Source organism: Suricata suricatta, chromosome 7 (assembly GCF_006229205.1).
Source record: "Suricata suricatta isolate VVHF042 chromosome 7, meerkat_22Aug2017_6uvM2_HiC, whole genome shotgun sequence".
Lineage (NCBI taxonomy): Eukaryota > Metazoa > Chordata > Mammalia > Carnivora > Herpestidae > Suricata > Suricata suricatta.
Genome location: NC_043706.1, coordinates 65823839 through 65843103, shown reverse-complemented (window position 1 = coordinate 65843103; position 19265 = coordinate 65823839). Strand labels below are relative to the sequence as shown.

General features: G+C 36.1%; 1 protein-coding gene across 1 annotated transcript in view; it reads left to right on the top strand.

Moving 5' to 3' along the window:
* Positions 1-4227: 4227 nt before the first annotated feature.
* Positions 4228-19265, top strand: part of IMPG1 (interphotoreceptor matrix proteoglycan 1) — a 127084-nt gene continuing 112046 nt past the window's right edge. Inside the window, 1 exon segment of the mRNA XM_029945371.1 lies at positions 4228-4294. Within this exon segment, the coding sequence (XP_029801231.1) occupies positions 4228-4294 (67 nt within the window).

Genomic DNA, 19265 nt, shown 5'->3' with positions numbered 1-19265 from the left:
GAATCAATATACAAAAATCAGTCATGTTTTTATATATGGCAATAACCAATTTGAAAATAAAAAATTTTAATAATACCTTTTATAACAAAATTAAAATATCAAATACTTATTTTTTTTAAAAATCAATCAAATGAAACATATAAGACAAAATTAAAGAAACAATATAAATATATTATATAAGCAAATATACAAATCATGTTCATAAATTAGAAGATTCAATATTGTAAAGATGTTAGTTTCCCCAAATGGATTTACAGTCCAATGTAATTTTTTAAGTTTTTATTTAAATTCCAGTTAGTTAACATACAGTGTAATGTTAGTTTCAAGTGTACAGTGTACTGATTCAGCACCTCCATATATATCACCCAGTGTTGATCACAAGTGCATTCCTTACTGTCCATCACCTATTTATGAATCCTAGCAAATTTCTTTTGTGGAACGTGACAGTCTGACCCTGAAATGTATATAAAAGTTCAAAACTCCAAAGGTAAACGAGATTATTTTGAAGAACAAGATTGGAAAACTTGTTCAACAGATGTGAAGACATAATAAAAAGGTACAGTAATTGAGATAATGCAACACAAGAATAGACAAATAGGGGAGAGAACCCACAAACATATGTATTGTTGATTTATGACAAAGTTGGAACTTCAGAACAGTAAAGGATATAATGATCTTTTTAATAAATAGTGGCAGGTCAAGAAAATTTAAATAACAGTGCTGACAGATGTGTAGATAAGCAGTAAAATTTTAAAGAAAAAGTAGTAATTACTATAGAGATCAGCATAATGATTATATTTAATGGAGAAGAAAGGTTTGTGTTTGTGAATGGGACCATGGGTCCTTCTAAGGTGCTATTATTATCTACATTTTTACCTAGATGTTACTGGAGTGTTCACTTCATAATAGTTTTATTAAATGGAACACGTAGGTTTAAGCAAAGTTCCAAAACATAGATGAATGGTAGCAGACCTAGAAAGACGAATCTTAAACTGGCAGTAGAGAAGCACTCTATGACTCTCTTGCCTTCTGTCTCTGTCTGTCTGTCCCTAGAGAGATCTTCTAGAAAGATCCTATACAAAGATTTAAGAACAAAAAGAACTTCAGATTTTAGTAGCACAAGAAGCTAGAAGAAAATGGATTAATGTCCTCAGTATTCTAAGTGAATGTTACTTCCAATGTAGAATTCTTTTATATATATATAAGAACTATTATATATATATATATATATATATACACACACACATATATATAAGAACTATTATTCACACATATATGATACATATATAAATGTGTATTCATTTTTTGAGTGAGAGAGAGAGAGCATGAGCATGAGGGAGGGGCAGAGAGAGCGGGTGACCAAGGATTCCAAGCAGGTTCTGCACTGACAGCAGTGAGTGCAATGCAGGGCTCGAACTCTCAAGCCATGAAATGAAGTCAGACATTCAACTGACTGAGCCACCCAGGCACTCCCTCAGCCCAGAACCTAGAATATTCAGTTGTCTTTCATTCATTCAGGCTGCTACCCAAATAGTAGCTTACTGAATACCATAGAATGAATAGGTTATAAACAACAGGAATCTATTTCTTACAGTTACAGAGGCTGGGATGTCCAAGATCAAGATGCAAGCATATTCAGTATCTGATGAAAGCCTGCTTCTTGGTTCATATATAGCCTGATCTTGTCACAGTGCCTCCCACGATGGAAGGAGCAAAAGAGCTCTATGGTGCCTCTTTATGAGGGAGCTAATCCTATTCATGAGGACATCGCACACATAATCCAATCACCTCTTAAATACTCCACCTCCAAATACCATCCCGCTGGGAGTTAGTTTTCAACATATGGATTTTAGGAGGACACAGACATTAAGTGTATAGTGCTGGTCAAGCTATTAATCAAGGATGAGGGTAGATGGAAGCCATTTTTAAACATAAGATCTCAAAAATATCTACTGTAAGCTTTCTCTCAGCAATATACTGGAGCATATGCTCTGCTAAAACAAGAGATTGGGTTAAGAAAGAAGGCAACATAGGATCCAGAAAACTTGTGACCCAGCGCAAGAGAGGTAAAAACCATCCCCAAGCTGATTGTGAAGGAGGATCCCCAGATGGCTGATGTGAACAATAACAAGAAACAATACAGACTGGAGGGGGTTAGCAAATCCTGGGAAAGACAGATTATTGGAAGTGTTTAAGCATAAGAAGAGGAAATTTACACATCTGAGGTAATTGCAGGAAGCCGGTTTCTGAAGTCATAAGTTGAGAAAAAAAATCTCCTTATGAGGTAAGGCAGGTTTGCAAGGCCTCCCACCATCAGATGACGATCAGCATCTACACCCACTCAACCCCTACTCAATTTCTGCTTGAACACCAAGCCCCAAGGCGCCTGACTGACTGATATTGGGAGTGACTTGTCTTCATATGCTAAAAATATGTGAATTGTAACTTATGAAAAAACTTATTAATGGAGTCTCCTCTTTTGTGATTATGGGAGCAAATATTACATTTCTTGAGAAACCTGTTTTTCTTCCCCTCGAGAAAACAGGCTATTGACCCCTGCTCACAAAAGAACTAACTCTTTCCTTTGCTATGCTAAAATCATTGCCTTGTATTGAATGCTAAAGATACCTTTCTTCCCCATGTTATAAGCATATAGTCACCTATATCAATCACTATTGATAAAGATTATGCATGAGTCTTCTACCAATCTATGTTCTGGGAAATTTTTACATACCAAAGAATTTGTCATCAGAAATCATTGTCTAAGGCAATTACCACTCCTGTTTTGTACCCCATACATTTTTTCAATAAACAAAGCTGACTCTCCAGTCAGTGCAGAGATGCCTGCCTGGTGGTCAGAAAGAAGCCAAGGCTCTCTCACTCCCTTTCGCCGGCACTGTCCATCCTTCAGGGAGCCCTGGATCTGCTGGAGCTGGACTCCAGCAGGTAACATTTGGGGATAACTTACTGTTTTGTATATAAAATCTAAGGGGAAAAAATAAAAGAAACAATTACAAAAAGCATCGTGGGGATAGCAGTTAAAGTATAGGCTCTGAAACCAGGTTCTGAGTTCAAATACTGGCTCTGCTGTATATATACTTTGACTTCCTCAAATATAAAAAAGATCATAATAGTATCTACCTCCTAAAGCCATATTAAGTAATATATGGGTAATCTATGGAAATCTCTAAGAGGAGTATCTATCACAACCTAGCTCTATACATGTTAGTAATTACAATATACTCCATGGCTCAGCTATATGTAGCCTGCATCTAGTCACAGAAATATAAAATTGAACACTCAATAAACTGAAAATACAATAATGCTGAGGTGGGTAAGACAGGCTGACTACTTGTATATGGAGAGGGGGAGTGTGTATGTGGATATCTCCACATCTATTTGATAGTACATAAAACTGAAAAACAAAAAAATAGCAATAGAAGCATACTATGTAGAGGTACAAATAGGAATACTAGAATTAGCTTAAAAACTTAAAAGTGGTTTCCTTTGAATGCAGGAATAGATACATTACTCTTCACAAGCCCTGTAGAACAATTGGACTCTTTAAACTCTGTGTATGAAAAACAAATTTTAAAAAGTTAAAACCAGACTTAAACCCAAAAAGTCATCTGTATGTAATGCCAGAAAGAAAGTGATGTACAAAGCAGAGCATTTCTATGAGAACGGAGACAACTTTGCTGCCCCTGGAGACTAACACATACTGAATAACCACATACTTCGAGGGATAGCAATTAAGCTCTCTCAATGGCTGTTCCTTGAGCATGTCATTTTGGAAAACATTTGACCCTAACTGTCAGCCTTCTTCTGCATTTGGCAGGACTTCCCCTGGCTCGCTGTGTCACTGTAACAGGTGAATAACTAAGAAAAAAGCCCTTCTTCTGCCTGTGGACACTTGTTTATAATGGTATTCAGGGTCCTGGAGCTAGGCTGACAGATGCTTCTCCAGAAGGTTAATGAGATAAAGGTTCCTCCAGCTGGCCCTTAAGCAGAGATTACACCTGAGGGGAAGATAAGCAGATTATTCCAGAAACAGACATTGCTTCATGTTCTTCATAAATTAGCACCCTTATAAAGGTAAACCAAGAAGGTTATCCTCTCTCAGCTGGCATCAGTATTTAATTATTTTTCACATTTCTGTCATTTTATTTTTTTAATGAGATTTGGGACTGTTCTGTGATTGTTACCAGAATTGCCACAAAAACCAGAATGTATTTGGAAACTAGAAGGGCTATTTTTGTGTTTTGGATTTTTCTCCAAGTTCAAGGAACCAAAGGTAAGTTATTTGAATATGTGTTTATTTTTAAAATTGCTTATCTATAAAATCTACTTGCAGGAGTGAACATTCAAAATCAACATGCTCACCATTATTGTCTCAGAGGGCCAGTATATGGTAGGTCCTAAATAAATATTGATTAATTGATTCAATGATTGTCAGAAATGGCTTATGCTTGGTAGAACATTTATTTCATAATTTTAAGTACAATTTATGTTAACAAAATAGGAGAGATGAAGGCATCCTTTTTTTGCTTTTATAAATCATTGAATACAAATTCATATTATTAATACCAATAACATTAGTAGATCCATGAAACCATTCCATTTATCTCTAAAAATTGACAAATAAAATATAAAATTGATGCTAATATTTTAAGCTACTTATGATTAGACAAAAAATGCATTTCTTACCTTCTCATAGTTAAATTTTGAGTTGCTTTTCCTTGAAAAATAGCAACTGGGCTTTGTCTTCAGAGTTCATGGTGATGATAAACTCAGAAACATGGTTGTTTTTGAAATTGTTTACAGAGAAGAATGAGGCAGTACATGTTAAAAATCTTTTTAAGATCACTGATAATTTTATTTTATTTATTTATTTATTCATGTATTTATTATTTAAATTCAAGTTAGTTAACATATATTGTAGCCCTGGTTTGAAGAGTAGAACCCAGTGATTTCTGTCTTACATATGACGCCCTGTGCTCATCCCAGTAAGGGTCCTCGGTCATGCCCATCCCTCCACTCACCCCCCTCCAGCGACCCTCAGTTTTTTCTCTGTATTTAAGTCTCCTATGGCTTGCCTCCCTCTCTGTTTTGAAGTTGTGTGCATAAAAGAACGAGCCAGTGAAGGTTCTTATGGCAGATCTTCAAACGAATTTAAAATTAAACCATGCCATTAAACAGACATATTTAAGAAAAATAACGTATTTTCAAAGATCCTGTTGAAGACAGCTTCACTTTTTTTTTAAGACTAAACCTGGTCATTGTAACACATTCAGTCTTTTAAAGACATTTGAAATCAATAATGTCTGGTTCTTCCATAAGGATGACATAGCTTCAGACAATTACTATTTTGATCAAAGTATTGGTTTGAACACGTCTGGAGAAAGTAAAACAAAAAGTTGTTGCATTTGTAAGTCACAAAATAACTGATTCCATCAGTTATTTTATATGTAACTTTTTAGTGATTGCATTTAGAAGGAGAAAAATATTTCATAAAAAATCATATAAAAATTCCTCTTACATTTTTCAACCTGTAAATGATAATGGATGAAGCAAAAGTTTACTTACCTTTCCTTCCAATTGTCAATTATATATCAATATTTCCATTTATAAAAGCATTTTAATTAGAACAAAAATGATGGGATTCCTGTATATTTTGAGCTTAGTTTGCTGAAACAAACTTACTGTCTATTTCACACACGACTAGGCAAATCAGCTTTGGCTTTGTCATTGTTGCTTAACTGTGCTAACTAATTTAACTATTTTTGCTATGCTAATACATTATATGTCAACCATTACCATTACAAATAGCATAACCACTTACAGAAAGTTAAATTAGCTCACCAAAATCTGTAATTTGTTATATGCCAGTTTCTATGAAACAAAGTACAGTTAACTGCATTAAAAAAAATCCTTATATTTTACTTGCTTGGGACTTTTTATTCTGTAAGAATCTCAGCTCTGTGAACTTTTGTTAATCTCCAATTACTGAGGTCTGCATTAATTAGAGTTTATGTACTTCAGTCAGACTGGTTTCCTGTTGGTGACTAGTTAACGATCACGAGTGTATTTACATAGAAAACAGTTTGGGGAGTGAGAAGAGTTCAATTTAATATAACTAGCTGTTAAACATATACACGGAGTGTTCAAATTTGAGAGTTTATTTTTTAAATTATGGATTATTTTTAAAAATCAAAAATATGAAAAAAATTTCACATAAAACTTTCATCCAAATGTAACCTATGCTAGTACCGACATACATGCCCTCAATCTTTTTCTCTGTACTTATTTAATTTTTACATGATTGCAGTTCTATCATAGCACAATCTTATACCAGGCTTTCTATACTTCTGTTCCATTATATGAATGTTCTACATTGCTATCTAGTTTTGACAATTGTCAATTTTTGGCTGCATAATGTTCCTTTCCGTTGATATGTCATGATTTGTGTTACATAATACACAACAAAAGAGAAATAATTATTCCTAATTATATCGTTATTATGAATAACATTGCAATGAACATCTTTATGTATAAGTCTCTCTTAGTATTTAAGATTTTTAGCATAAATTGACTAAAGTAAAACTATTGGGTCAAAGCAGCACAAACAGTTTTATAGTATTTGACTCATGTTTATCAAGTTTCTTCTCAAAAATCTTTAGGTGATTTTCCCCAATTCAGTTCCACACAGTGTTTACCGGCTACCCAATATTGCTCTAAACCTAGAATATTAAGACCCAAAGACATGCCAATACTTTAAAAGTTTTCCTTTAAGCTTTGCAATTCTGAATATAGTTTTTCCATTGATACACAAAAGTAAAATAGCTTTGATTTCAAAACATTTACTAAGTAAAATTGTTTACACAATCAAACAGTTCAATAATCTCAAGGAACAATTATTTCGTCAAGATACCGAGGCACCTCTCCTATTCCTAATGGGGATCCCAGTTGCATATGCTTTGCACAGCAATGCTTTACGCTTTTACCTTTTCATTGCACATAAATAATTTCATCTAATTGCTTGTGACACTCCAATGTGTGGGAGAAAGAGAAGAGAAAAAAATCCACCCTTGGCAAGTCCTAAAATGGAAATAATGTGTATCAGAGTATGTGCCTTTTGCATTACACTTGGATATACTAAACGAAACCTTTAACTAAGTAAGTTAGTCCCTGAGGTAGGGTAATTATTTTTGTAGCTGTGAATGTCAGAAAATTTGCATTTGAAGACACTCTACTTCTGGCTACGCCTTTACTACTGGGATATGTTCTCATTTCATAAAATTACCCAGGAAGATATTTTCCCTCATTGTGCCTCCATTAACAGAAAACGCGGACTCATTCTGCCCACTGACAGTCACATTAACATTGCAGCTCCTCTACTTTGTTCACCTGTGCTACAGTCTCAGGACAGTGTAATTCAAAAGGTTCAAAGCGGACTTTTTGTTCAATTGTATCTGAAAAGGTGGCCTTATAATCGAAGCTCTGTACATTGAAGACACTTGTGTTCAACTGGGGAGACTCTGGCAGCACACCTTGAAGCTATTTCTTAGATTAAATACTAGCTTTCAAAATAAAAAGGAATTTCTGCCGGTGGCCCCTCTGTGCTTATATTGACAACCACACTAAAGGACTAGCAGACTGTGAACTAATTAGGCAACACTGACATGACGGGCTGCTTTCTTGGGCACTTCTTTTTCTTTGATTTTTTTTTAATGTTTTATTATTTATTTTTGAGAGAAAGAGGCAACGCATGAGTGAGACAGGGGCAGAGAGAGAGGGAGACACGGAATCTGAAGCAGCTCCAGGCTCTGAGCTGTCAGCACAGAGCCTGACGCCAGGCCTGAACTCGCTAACTGCAGGATCATGACCTGAGCCAAAGTCAGACACTTAACCAACTGAGCCACCCAAGCACCCCCTTTCTTGGCCACTTCTATTAATCATGAGTGTGCAGCCATATTGACTGTATTTGCATGCTAATTATCTCTGGAAATTTGGATCCTGTATACCTTTGTCAACACAATCATATTTACAGCAGATTTTATGCTATTTTAAAATAATCCATCTAGGTGCCTGGGTGGCTCAGTCAGTTGAGCATCCGACTCTTGATTTCAGCTCAGGTTGTGATCCCAGGATCATGGGATCGAACCCTACATCAACCTCTACACTTAACCTGGCACCTGCTTAAGATTCTCTCTGTCTCTCCCTCTGCCCCTCTCCCCTGCTTATGCTCTCACTCTCTCTCTCTCTCAAATAAAAATAAAATAATCCATCTAAGGCAACAAAGTTTTTTTTATAAGAGTCTCTAGGTTTATATTATAATTGAGTAAAAGTTCTGACATCATTGCTATATTGTGAAGTACCAGCCTCCAGGATGATAGAGGTTTCCATCCACACTGCCTCTTCCTACTTCAGGGTATGAAGGACACTTCCACCGCTGTGGGGAAGGAAGTGCTTATAGGAATCTTTGGAATACTGCCAAAGAGCTCGTTGAGAGGAAGCCAAGTATTTGACCACAGTGTGAGTTTTAGCCTTCCAAAGTGGACAGTTTTTAGCAACCAGTGAGTCTGAGCTCACTGTCTGAGAGTAAGAGATGGTTTCATTGGGATTTCCACCTCACAGATCAAGAGCACCAACTCATACAAAACCATTTTAATAAGGAAGAAAGGTGCTCTGGACCAAGGCAACCCGCATGCCAAAGCTTATCCTATAATGAGTTGATAAGGTTGCCTGGCAGAGCCATGGTAAGGAGAATTTGTAAATGGAAACGCCACTGTCAAGTGTGAATCTTGGCGTGCATCACTATAATTATTTATTGAGGATATGCATTCACTGCTGTACCTCTCTTCTGGCCACAGTGAATGTGGGCAGAATATGAAGGAGCTACAGAAGAGTGATAAATGCTTCTAAGCATATGGGTGCATTCAGTAGATAAATATTCTCCCATTTACATTTGGTCATTCTTGAGGAAACAGTGTCTTTCTGTGTGCCTTTGGAAAGTCATCTTAATTCGTTTCAACTTGGTTTTCATCATTCAGCCATCTCTAGTCCCCTCACTCGCTGCAACCAGCATCTATTTTCGTAATTGCTCCTCCAGGAGAAGGATTAAAGGAAACTACACTAAAAGAAATTTTGTGGAGAAAATTCAAGACCTTGAAACTAATGAAAAGTTTCTACTTCAGAAATACTTTAACTTTGTATAGAAATAGCATGTATAAGGCTAATTTGTCTGTCTTAAGGCTCCTCCTTCATGTATGAAGAAATCAAACTTACATTTAAATAAGCCCCAAGTATAAAACCCAGGGACACTATTACCAACCAATTGTAGGTCGTTCAGACCTGATCAAAACACTTTTAGGTAGTAATTATATTAACAATCCTTTATCTTAAATATCTTATTTTTTTTAAGAAGCTCAAGCAAATTTTAATTAATTTTCTTAAGATTTCAGGCAAAGAACACTAAGTAACACTCCTAAAATCATTTGAGGTGGGAACATGAGAACCAAAACTGGCATTTGAGTTTATCTAGTGCTATCATTATTCTGCTTAGTCTATTAATTAGTCCAAGATAACACAATGAGTGAAATTAATATACTTCTTACTACTGAGTCAAAAGCTAACTTTCCTCTGCTAACAGCACCAGATGATTGCTGGTTCTGGGCCTTTTCTATTGCATGACTGTTTGCATGACTTATCTCAGGATATTGCTCACATCACAGCTCTACCCTAAAATTGGAGGCATAATTTTTGGAGTTATATTACTCATTAGGAAAAAAAGTGTGACATTTTTGAACTCCTTAAAGAAATGGAGTGATTTATTCATGGTATCATTTTTTATGTTTTTTTAAATTTTTATTTTATTATTTTTGAGAGACAGAGAGAGACAGCATGAACAGGGAAGGGTCAGAGAGAGAGGGAGACACAGACCTAGGTGTCAGCACAGAGCCAGACATGGAGATCAAACCCACGAACCATGAGATCATGACCTGAGCTGAAGCCAAACACTTAACTGACTGAGCCACCCAGGTGCCCCACATTCATGGTATCATTTTAAATGCACACCATTAAAGTCTAAGTTTAGCAGTAAGTGGCTGATTTGTGATTATGTTATGTATTTGAAGGCAGAACTTGGCCTAATGGATGTGATTTGATACATTCGGAAAGTCTCTTCTGAAACCAAAGATACTTCCCCCTATCAAAACCCTAAAATTTAACCTCCAGGTTTGCAATTTTTTCAGACTAGAGGTCAGCAATTCTGAAATATCCCTTTTTAATCATTTCTTTTCCTTTCTTCTCTGAAATCTGAGTTTTACTCTCATCAAAACATGCCAGTTCTTCAGCCTCTTCCAGTTCCTCCAGGTGTGCTGCCCATGCAGGCCTCCATGTCCCACGCATTAATCCTTGGTGCTGGAGTCCACTTCCTAGCCTCTCCGACACTCTTCTTGTTAGTACCTGGCTTCTTGACCTCCTCCCCCAGTTGCTTGTTTAATCCCATTCTGGGTAAACTTAAGTTTCACGTTTCCCACTCTCATTTCTGAACTGCCAAATGTTATTAGAGAATCCAAAATAAACAGAGTTCTTACGTGACACAGATCCACGCGCCATAACCACAATTGGGTCCTCCATACTCTTTTACAGTCCTACTCATCTCTGATTCCCTGACGGAATCCCCTCGTCCAATTTCCAGAACCTCCCCCTCCTAGAACCAGCAGCCTGATTCTCCCTCATTCCCATAATGGCACAGTGAAGAGAAAGGCTTTAAGGCTTTCACAGGGCCACATTCACTACAGAACACAGTTGCACAAAACAGCTCTGTCACTCTGCTTATGTGACCTTGGCAAATTGCTCAATCTTATACATACCTCCAACTTAACGGTTTCTCATCTATAAAATGGGAATAATAATAGCAGTATCTTCCTCATGTGGTATGATGAAGAGAAGTGAAATAATGTTTATGAAGCTTCTACTGAGGTATCTCCTATAAAATTGCTCAATAAATGCTAGATCCTACCATGACTCTGATGACTTCCATTACTATTACCACTTCTTTCTACATACTGAAATTGAGTCATCTGACTTCATTCGATATCTCTTTTTTCTGCTTCAAACTTTCTTTCAGTCTTTATCCAAACTCTTCTCCTTTTCTTTTATTTCAGAGAGATAAAAAGATTTATATTTTTGCTAATGCTATTTTTATCTACCTATGACTTTGTTTACAGCCAATTCCCCTGTGCCCTTCCTCTGCCAGTCTCCTTTTCCGCTGATTTCATTTTCCCAGCCTAAAAAAATTAATGCAACATTTCTCAACATTGGTGAAAACACCAGTGCTGGGGTTCCAGCTTTGAAGATTCTGATTTAGTTTATCTGGGTGAGACCCAAACTGGAATAGTTGTTAAAGCCATCCAGGCAATTTTATTGTACAGCCAGGTTTGAGAAGCATGATTTAGTGCCCTTCTGGAAAGATCTGATATGTGAGTCATTATATTATGGGCCTCCAGAGGGTTTGTTTTCATCTTCCTTTCTGTAGCAAATATTTTGTCATAAATGTATTTGTAGTTTGGAGGGAGTGGTCTCATTATTTAATAGGTTGACAGAGTGGTTTGTATAGTCAGTCCTTCCATTGTGTTGTTTCAAATTCTTTAACCTTTCTACATAATTAGGGCTACAGGATATGTATTTTTTTTATTTTTTTAACTTTACTTATTTGGAGGGGGGAAGGGCAGAGAGAGATGGGGAAAGAGAATCTCAAGTGGGCTCATGCTGACAGCACAGAGCCTGACACGGGGCTCGATTCCACAAACCATGAGATCATGACCAGAGCTAAAATATAGAGTCATATGCTGAACTGACTGAGCCATACCCGATTCCCCAGGAAAGTGTATTTTTTAAGTTTATTTATTTTGAGACAGAGAGAGAGAACAAGAAAAGGAGGGGCAGGGAGAGAGAGAGAATCCCAAACAGGCTCCATGCTGTCAGCACAGAGCTCGATGCCAGGCTTGAACTCACAAACTGTGAGATCATGACCTGAGCTGACATCAAGAATCAGATGCTTAACTGACTGAGCCACCCAGGCGCCCCCAGGAATATGTATCTTTAAAAAGCTACACAGAGTATTCCAATGCACACTGTTAAAAATCAATTAGATGCTTCATGAGGGCAGGAATCATGTCCATCTTGTTCTCACTCATATCATTCGAATCCCCTTTTCTGGCATAAACCTCTGCTTCCTGCATTCTGTCCATGGCATTTTGTTAGCTTCTATCTCTAAAGTCAGGAATTTTGGTATCATGTAAGACAACATCCTCTTCGTGTCCAAGTTGTCATCAAATCCTATCAAATGCTCTGCTGATAAATGTTTAGCAACATTATCTTCAAGGGGTAAAAATTTTTAATCATGGTGTTTGTCAGTACCCATAGTGCAAATAAACACTCCCATGGCCAGTTTCAATCTACCAACATGATAACATCTAAGTGAGTGTGTGCACTCAGCTCTCAGGAGCCAGGAGCCGATCGATGTGAGCCGGCTTCATTCAGCAGGCCACAGCATTATCGATTTCAGCACACAGCGCTTCTTTAATCCAGCTTTGCCTTTTCATCCTCATTGCTGTGGGACTATGGATAACAGCCTCCTCTCTTCTGACCTTTGGCATCTCCATTTCCTATATCCATGATACCTAGTCAGTCAGTGGCATATGGCATGTCCTGTCAGTACTTATCTCAGACATGGCTTGTATTTCAAGTAAAGCTTTAACTAGCTTTGTTATTCATTGTTTACCACCTTAACTGCTTGGGCAGGCTGGGTGGGCGGGCGGGAAGAGTAAAGAATAGAACTTCCAAATTCTCTTCAATGCCTTCAGAATGAAGTCTGGTAATTTCACTTGAGGGTCCTTGTAATCTGGCCCCCACCTTCCTCTCCAGCTGCACTTGTAAAGACTGCTTGAGTCCTGCTGCCTTGGGCAACACCCACTGCTTTCTGTAGATCTCCTTACCTGGGAAATAGACGTCAAGAGTGTACAAAACGTATCTGTGACATTTGGAGAATAGTAATAAAATGCTCATCTCCCAGATTAAATAATAAGCCCATTGATGATATCTTGGAAGCTGTCTGCTCTGCTGGGTCCTGATGCTTCTCACACCTCAGCAGCAACAGAAAATCCTGGGACAGGAAAAACAGACAGCATGAAACATCTATGAGACAAAGAGCTGTGGGCTGTGTCTGTGTGGTGGGTCAGAGCTGATGAAGAGCTGGTCTGAGAGAGTGGTGAGGCTAGGAGGGCCTGAGGTGGTCAGGATACCACTGTAGTCATCGTTTCGGTGATGGAGTTGGCTGTTACACTTCGTATGCGTCCTCTGATGCTCACAGCAGGCAGGAGGTCTCCAGAGTCTGGGACTCTCATTCTCTCTCTACCTCTGTGTCATGAGGTGTGCGCGTTTTCAGTTTTACCAGGGGACATCAAACTGTTTTCCTAACTGCCATTTTGAGTGAGAATTCCTTTTGTTCCAAATCTTCAACACATTTCATATTGGTATTGCCCGGTTTGTTTATTTATTTATTTATTTATTTATTTATTTATTTTTATTTTATTTATTTTTTTGCCAATCTTTGGTGAGGAGGGGGTGGTAGTGAAATAGTATTTCATTGTGGTTTATTTTGTATCTCCCTCATTATTAATGAATTTCAGTATCTTTTGATCTGTTTTTTTTTGTTTTCTAGAAAATACTTATGCAAGAATTATGCCCATTTTTCATTAAGGTGTATGTCTTTTCTTACTGATTTAGATCAGCTCTTTCAAAGTTGTAAATATTAGTCCTTCTGCAGTTAGGTACCTTTCAAATATCTTTTTCCAGTTTGCAGCTTACCTTCTTACTTTCTTAATAGTAACCTCTGATAAACAGACATTCTTCATTTTTATGTAGTGGAATTTATCATCCTTTAACGTCATGGTTTGTAAGGATTTTCTGTCCTACTTAAAAAACCCTTCCCTAAAGTCATGAAAACATTTTTTATATTGTCTTATACAAGTTGTATAGTTTTGCTTTTAATATTTAAGCCAACCACAATTGAGTGTGTGTGTGTGTGTGTGTGTGTGTGTGTGTGCACGCGCACGTGCGCGTGAGAGAGAGAGGTATTGGCAAGACTTTTTTTTAATATGGATAATCAATTGTTTTAGCACCATTTACTGGATAATTTCTGCTTTCCTCTCTGCTCTGTGATATCCCTTCTCTCATGAACATGGTTTTGTCCATTTTATAATCCCTGGGCCAATACCACATTGCTTTAATTATGATAAACTTGTAATAATCTTGATACCCTATAACCATGTTTCTGGATTTGTTCTCTTTTTTGCATGAGTGTGTAGCTATTCTTCACCCTCCACTCTTACATAATAGATTCTAAAATAGCCCACCAAGTTCTACAAAACACTTTATTAAGGAGATTGAAATTGTGTTAAATCTATAGATTAATATGGGGAGAACTGAAACCTTTGTAATGTTTAGTCTTTCTATCCAAGAGCATATAATATCTCTTCTTTTATTCGTACCTTTCAATAAGGTTGCATGATTACTTCAGTATCCCCTGCTACTTTATATTAATTGTGATCATGCAAATGTCATTACATTTTCTATGTAGAAAAATAATTGGTTTTATATTGCTTAGCTTTAATGAACAATCTTGATTCTGAAAATTCATTAGCAACTCTTTGGAGTTAAAAGTGTTTTAACTTAAATAATTAAAAATTTTTCATTTATGAATAAAGAAAATTTGAGTTCTTTTTTAATCTTTGTATCTTTTATTTTTTATATTTTCTTACTGTCCCTAACAAACCATTCAGCATATTAAAGACAAATGGTGATTGTACACATCCTTACCTTGTTACTGATCATAAAGGAAATGCTTTCAATTTTACTGTTAGGTAAGATGTTTCTTTTACATTTTGCATGTTTTGTTTTTGTAAATGTCCTATACCACGTTTTTTTAAGTCCCTTCTATTCCTAAGAGTTTTAATCATTAAGAAATATGGAAACATATTGTATACTTCGATGTCTATTTAGATTACCAGCTGTTTTTTCTCTTTTAATTCATTAATGTAATAGCATGCCTTATTCAGGGTTTAAATATTAAATCCTGAGGTAAACAAACATTCCTGAGATAAATCCAACTTGATAATGACTGTTTTTCACATAATGCTAAATTTCATTCGCTAATATCTTATTTCAAATTATTGTATTTATATTCATACACATGATTGGGCCATTGTTTTTTATCTCCTACTTTTCTTTGCAAGTTTTGTAAGACTTTGTATGCAAATGAAGTTTGTCTTTTTTGTTTACTATTGGTAGAACTCTAGAGGGCTAGAGAATATTTATAGAAAGATATTTGACTGCTGACTCAACTTTTTTAAAGGTTATAATAGTAATGAGGTTTCCTATCTTTTATATATTAGTTTTGGTAGCTTGTATATTTCTAGAAATTTATCCATTTCATATAAAATTTCAAATTTATTGACAAAACATTATTCATAATACCCTCATGTTGTGTTTTTTCATGTCTATAGAAAATTAATGATGTCCTCCTTTTGCTATCCTGATAAGATTGTGTCTTTTGCTTACTTGATCAATCTTAGTTTTTTCTTTTTTATTATCATTTTCAAAGGAAAAGTTTTTGGCTTTTATATATTTTTTCTCTTTATGTTATTATCTTTTACATTTTCTTAATCTCTACTCTTTTCTGTTTTCTTGTATTTCTGAGTTTATTTTGTCTTCTTTTGCTAACTTCTTGAGATGGATTTAGCACATTAATATTTAGCTTCTTTTTTTCTTTTTCTAAAGTAATCATTCTGATGAGATAAATTTACCTTCCAAATACTGATGCTGCCATATACCACAGGTTTTATTATGTAGTATTTTTATCACTTGATAAAAATATTTCTACTATGCAACATTATTATTACTCCTTTTCCTGGGTTTTTTATAAGGACTTTTTTTTTTTAGTTTCCAAATCTATGGAGATTTTCCAATTTTTTTTAAATTGATTTTTAGCTTCTCTATTGGTCTGAGAATATAATCTACATGCATCAGAGTTCAGTATAGAGTCAATATTTGTGTAGGTTTTCCCTGTGATTGAAAATAAGGTATATTTTATGTTATAAATATGTAACATGTTATATGTTACAAAATATTTTTATTTTATAATGTTCCATATATGTCCATTAAGTTAAGTTTAATCATGTTTCCATTGTTTATATTGTTAATTGATTTTTTTCTATCAATTACTAAGAAAGATCCTTAAAATCTACCTGGTATTATTGTTGATTTTACTTTCTTTATTATTTTTTTATTTTCTGTCAATTTCTATTTTATATTTTAAAGTCATAATATTAAGTGCATAAAATTATAACTTGTTACCTCTTTCTGATGACTTTTAAACTTTTATCATTATGATGCTACTGTCTTTTTCTTTGTAATACCTTCTACCAAATTAGAAACCTTGTCCACTAGTATCCTGGAACTGACTCTTACTAACTTACAAGAGCCAATTACATCTTTTCACAAGTTAGTGCTTGGTAATGGCACATCAATGGCTTGAAATCAGCATGAAGGAATACTAACTTTTTTCCATCCTTTTAATTTCACCTTCTCTGTGTCTTTTTATTTAGATATATCTCTGAAAACAGCATGGAGTGGGATATTTTTTTTAATGCAGCCTGACAATCTCTATCTTTTAACTGGAGCATTTTGTCCATTTACATTTAATGTGTCCCGAATATTACATGCAACATACTAATCCAAAACTATGGTATTCGAATTACTGTCATATTTTTTCAGGTTAGAAACCTGACACATATAGAGATTATCTGCCCAAATTCAGGAAGTGACTCAAAAAGACAGGACTATTCTGACTATAACTTCGGCACCACAGATTCTCAAAGCAAAGTTCATCTCTCCTCTCTACATGAGCATAGGTCCTCAGAGTGAATAACAAACAGATTTACAGCTATTTCTGTTGAATCTGCTCCAGTTCTGTTCTTTTTGAGTAATTAAAAATACATTTTTGTGTGGAAATATATGCACCAATTCTATACATTGCAATTCTCTCTCTACTCAGAACTCCTATATACTCCATGATCAGGTCTGCATGACAGCACTAAAAATGATGAATAGTGTTTCATGGTTTGCATTATTAGAATTCCAAGCAGCAAAAAGATTTAGGTAACAGATACTGAGCTTAATAGAGCTAATTCTGCTATGAGTACTTTAGACATTGTAATATTCTACTGAGCTAACTATGTCCCAAGTATGTAGCACCCCTGGAATCATGGGGAAAAAGATATCCCATGGTCCAGCAACCCAGCACAGCTGGAACCAGAAGGAAAGTGGGGATTTGGCACATATCATTTAATGTGTCTCATAAGCAAATCCACATTCCTGTTCCCTGGTATTTTCTTAGGATGCCCCCAGCCTCTAGAGTTTCCTAACTCCTGAATTTGGGGGAATTCTTTCTGTAGGCTCTTGGTAGGTCTCTATGAATTCCTGCCATTTGTCTTCTTCACCCAAGCAGATTGTGGACTCAATCTGCCTCTGGCTTATGAATTACCTGATACTCTTCAAGTGTAACCCTTTGGTTTCCATGCCATTCAATTTTTGCACCAAGCTATGCTCAAAAAATGCTCTAAACTGTAATGCCCCGTACATTTGTGAGGTACAATTGAAACTGGGCATGCACATATCAGACTTACTGGTAATATTCCATTCTGATTCTCTTATCTATAACTTTGTATTCATTTAAACTCCTGAAGGAGTTCTGAAACCTATAGAGATTGTGCCAGAAAAAGTATACATGATGCATTAAAAATTGGGAAGCAGAAGAAAGGAAAAGGGTTAGAATTTAAGTTAATGGAAGTATGAGATGATTAAAAGTGGCTTAATGGAATTGGTCCCACATTTACATGGAGAGAGTAGCAGCCTATCCAGGATGACATGAGGGGCACTAAAAAGTCCACGTGCTAGAGAAAATGTGGGTTTCTTTTCAGCCGAAAACAAGACTCAGCTAGGCTGGCAAGCAACTTCAATGTAATTGTTCTTACCTCAGCTTCACATTCTGTGTACCTGAATGCAACACTAAACCAATTCTCCTCACCATTTGTTCAAAGTAATATACTTTACAGTTAACCACAGCTTCTAGAAATATCCTACTTTTCTTAACTTTCAAGACTAGCTTATTTGGGGGGAAAAGGATTTTGCTGATTTTGCTTATGTATTCATATGAAAATCATTTATAGTTCTTAACATTTTAAACTTTTCTGCTAAAATTCTCAAGTAAATTTAGCCCTCTCTGCAGTAGCAATGTGTTCATCTTGTAGTTTCCCTCAATCTGTGACCCAGTATCATGTACCTTGAGAATGCTTGAGAGTCAAGGGCATGCATCTGGTTCTGGCATTACAGTAGGGACAGTGCCCTTGAACTGGTATTGACTGTGTGTGGACCTCAGCTAGGGTCCATTATAAAGCAATGCCATCTTTTAGATGAAGGCAGTTGTGTGAGACCTTCACACCACACTATGATAAGTACTTCCGTTGTGTTTCTCTCCTCTCCCAGGACTGAAAGACCAGTCATCTCTGACACTCCTCCCCTTCTCAGTGTGCTCTCCTACCTCTCCCCACAAAGGGGTGGAGAAGTTAGGTTAGGAAAGCTTATGCAAGATTAAATAATTATTTTTGAAATATTCCAGTCATTGATTTGGTCCTGAAATGTTATCTACTTTCTCTCTGTGGAATTCTGTTCTTCAAATGGAGATTTTTGTTCTATAGGAATTCCAGTAACTTTTGTTTCTACTTCTGTTAATTCATTCATTAAGGCATTGCAGCCTTCTCCCTTAGGAAACATAATGGGTTTGCTAAGTGCTTGTGCGTACCAGTGACTATTGCTTTCATAACAATGCTGCCGGAAAAGCCCCATTCTCCTTTTTCAGTTGTCTCTTTTATTGGCACAATATGTGTGCAATAATCCTATATTGTAAGCCTGCAGGGTTAGATGGCTGGAAAATATCCTTCTGGAAGAGAGTTGGTGAGGAGTTGTCCAAAAGGGTTAGTAAAGATCCACTTGAATATATAAGCAAGAAGGAGACTGATTGATTGGCAAACCTGGGCCTTAAAGTGAAAACTTCATAAGCAGCCTACAGCTGGAGGCCAGCTTTGGTGTAGAAGGAAAAAAATAAGCTCTTTGTGGCTATGACAGGGAGGTGATGTGAA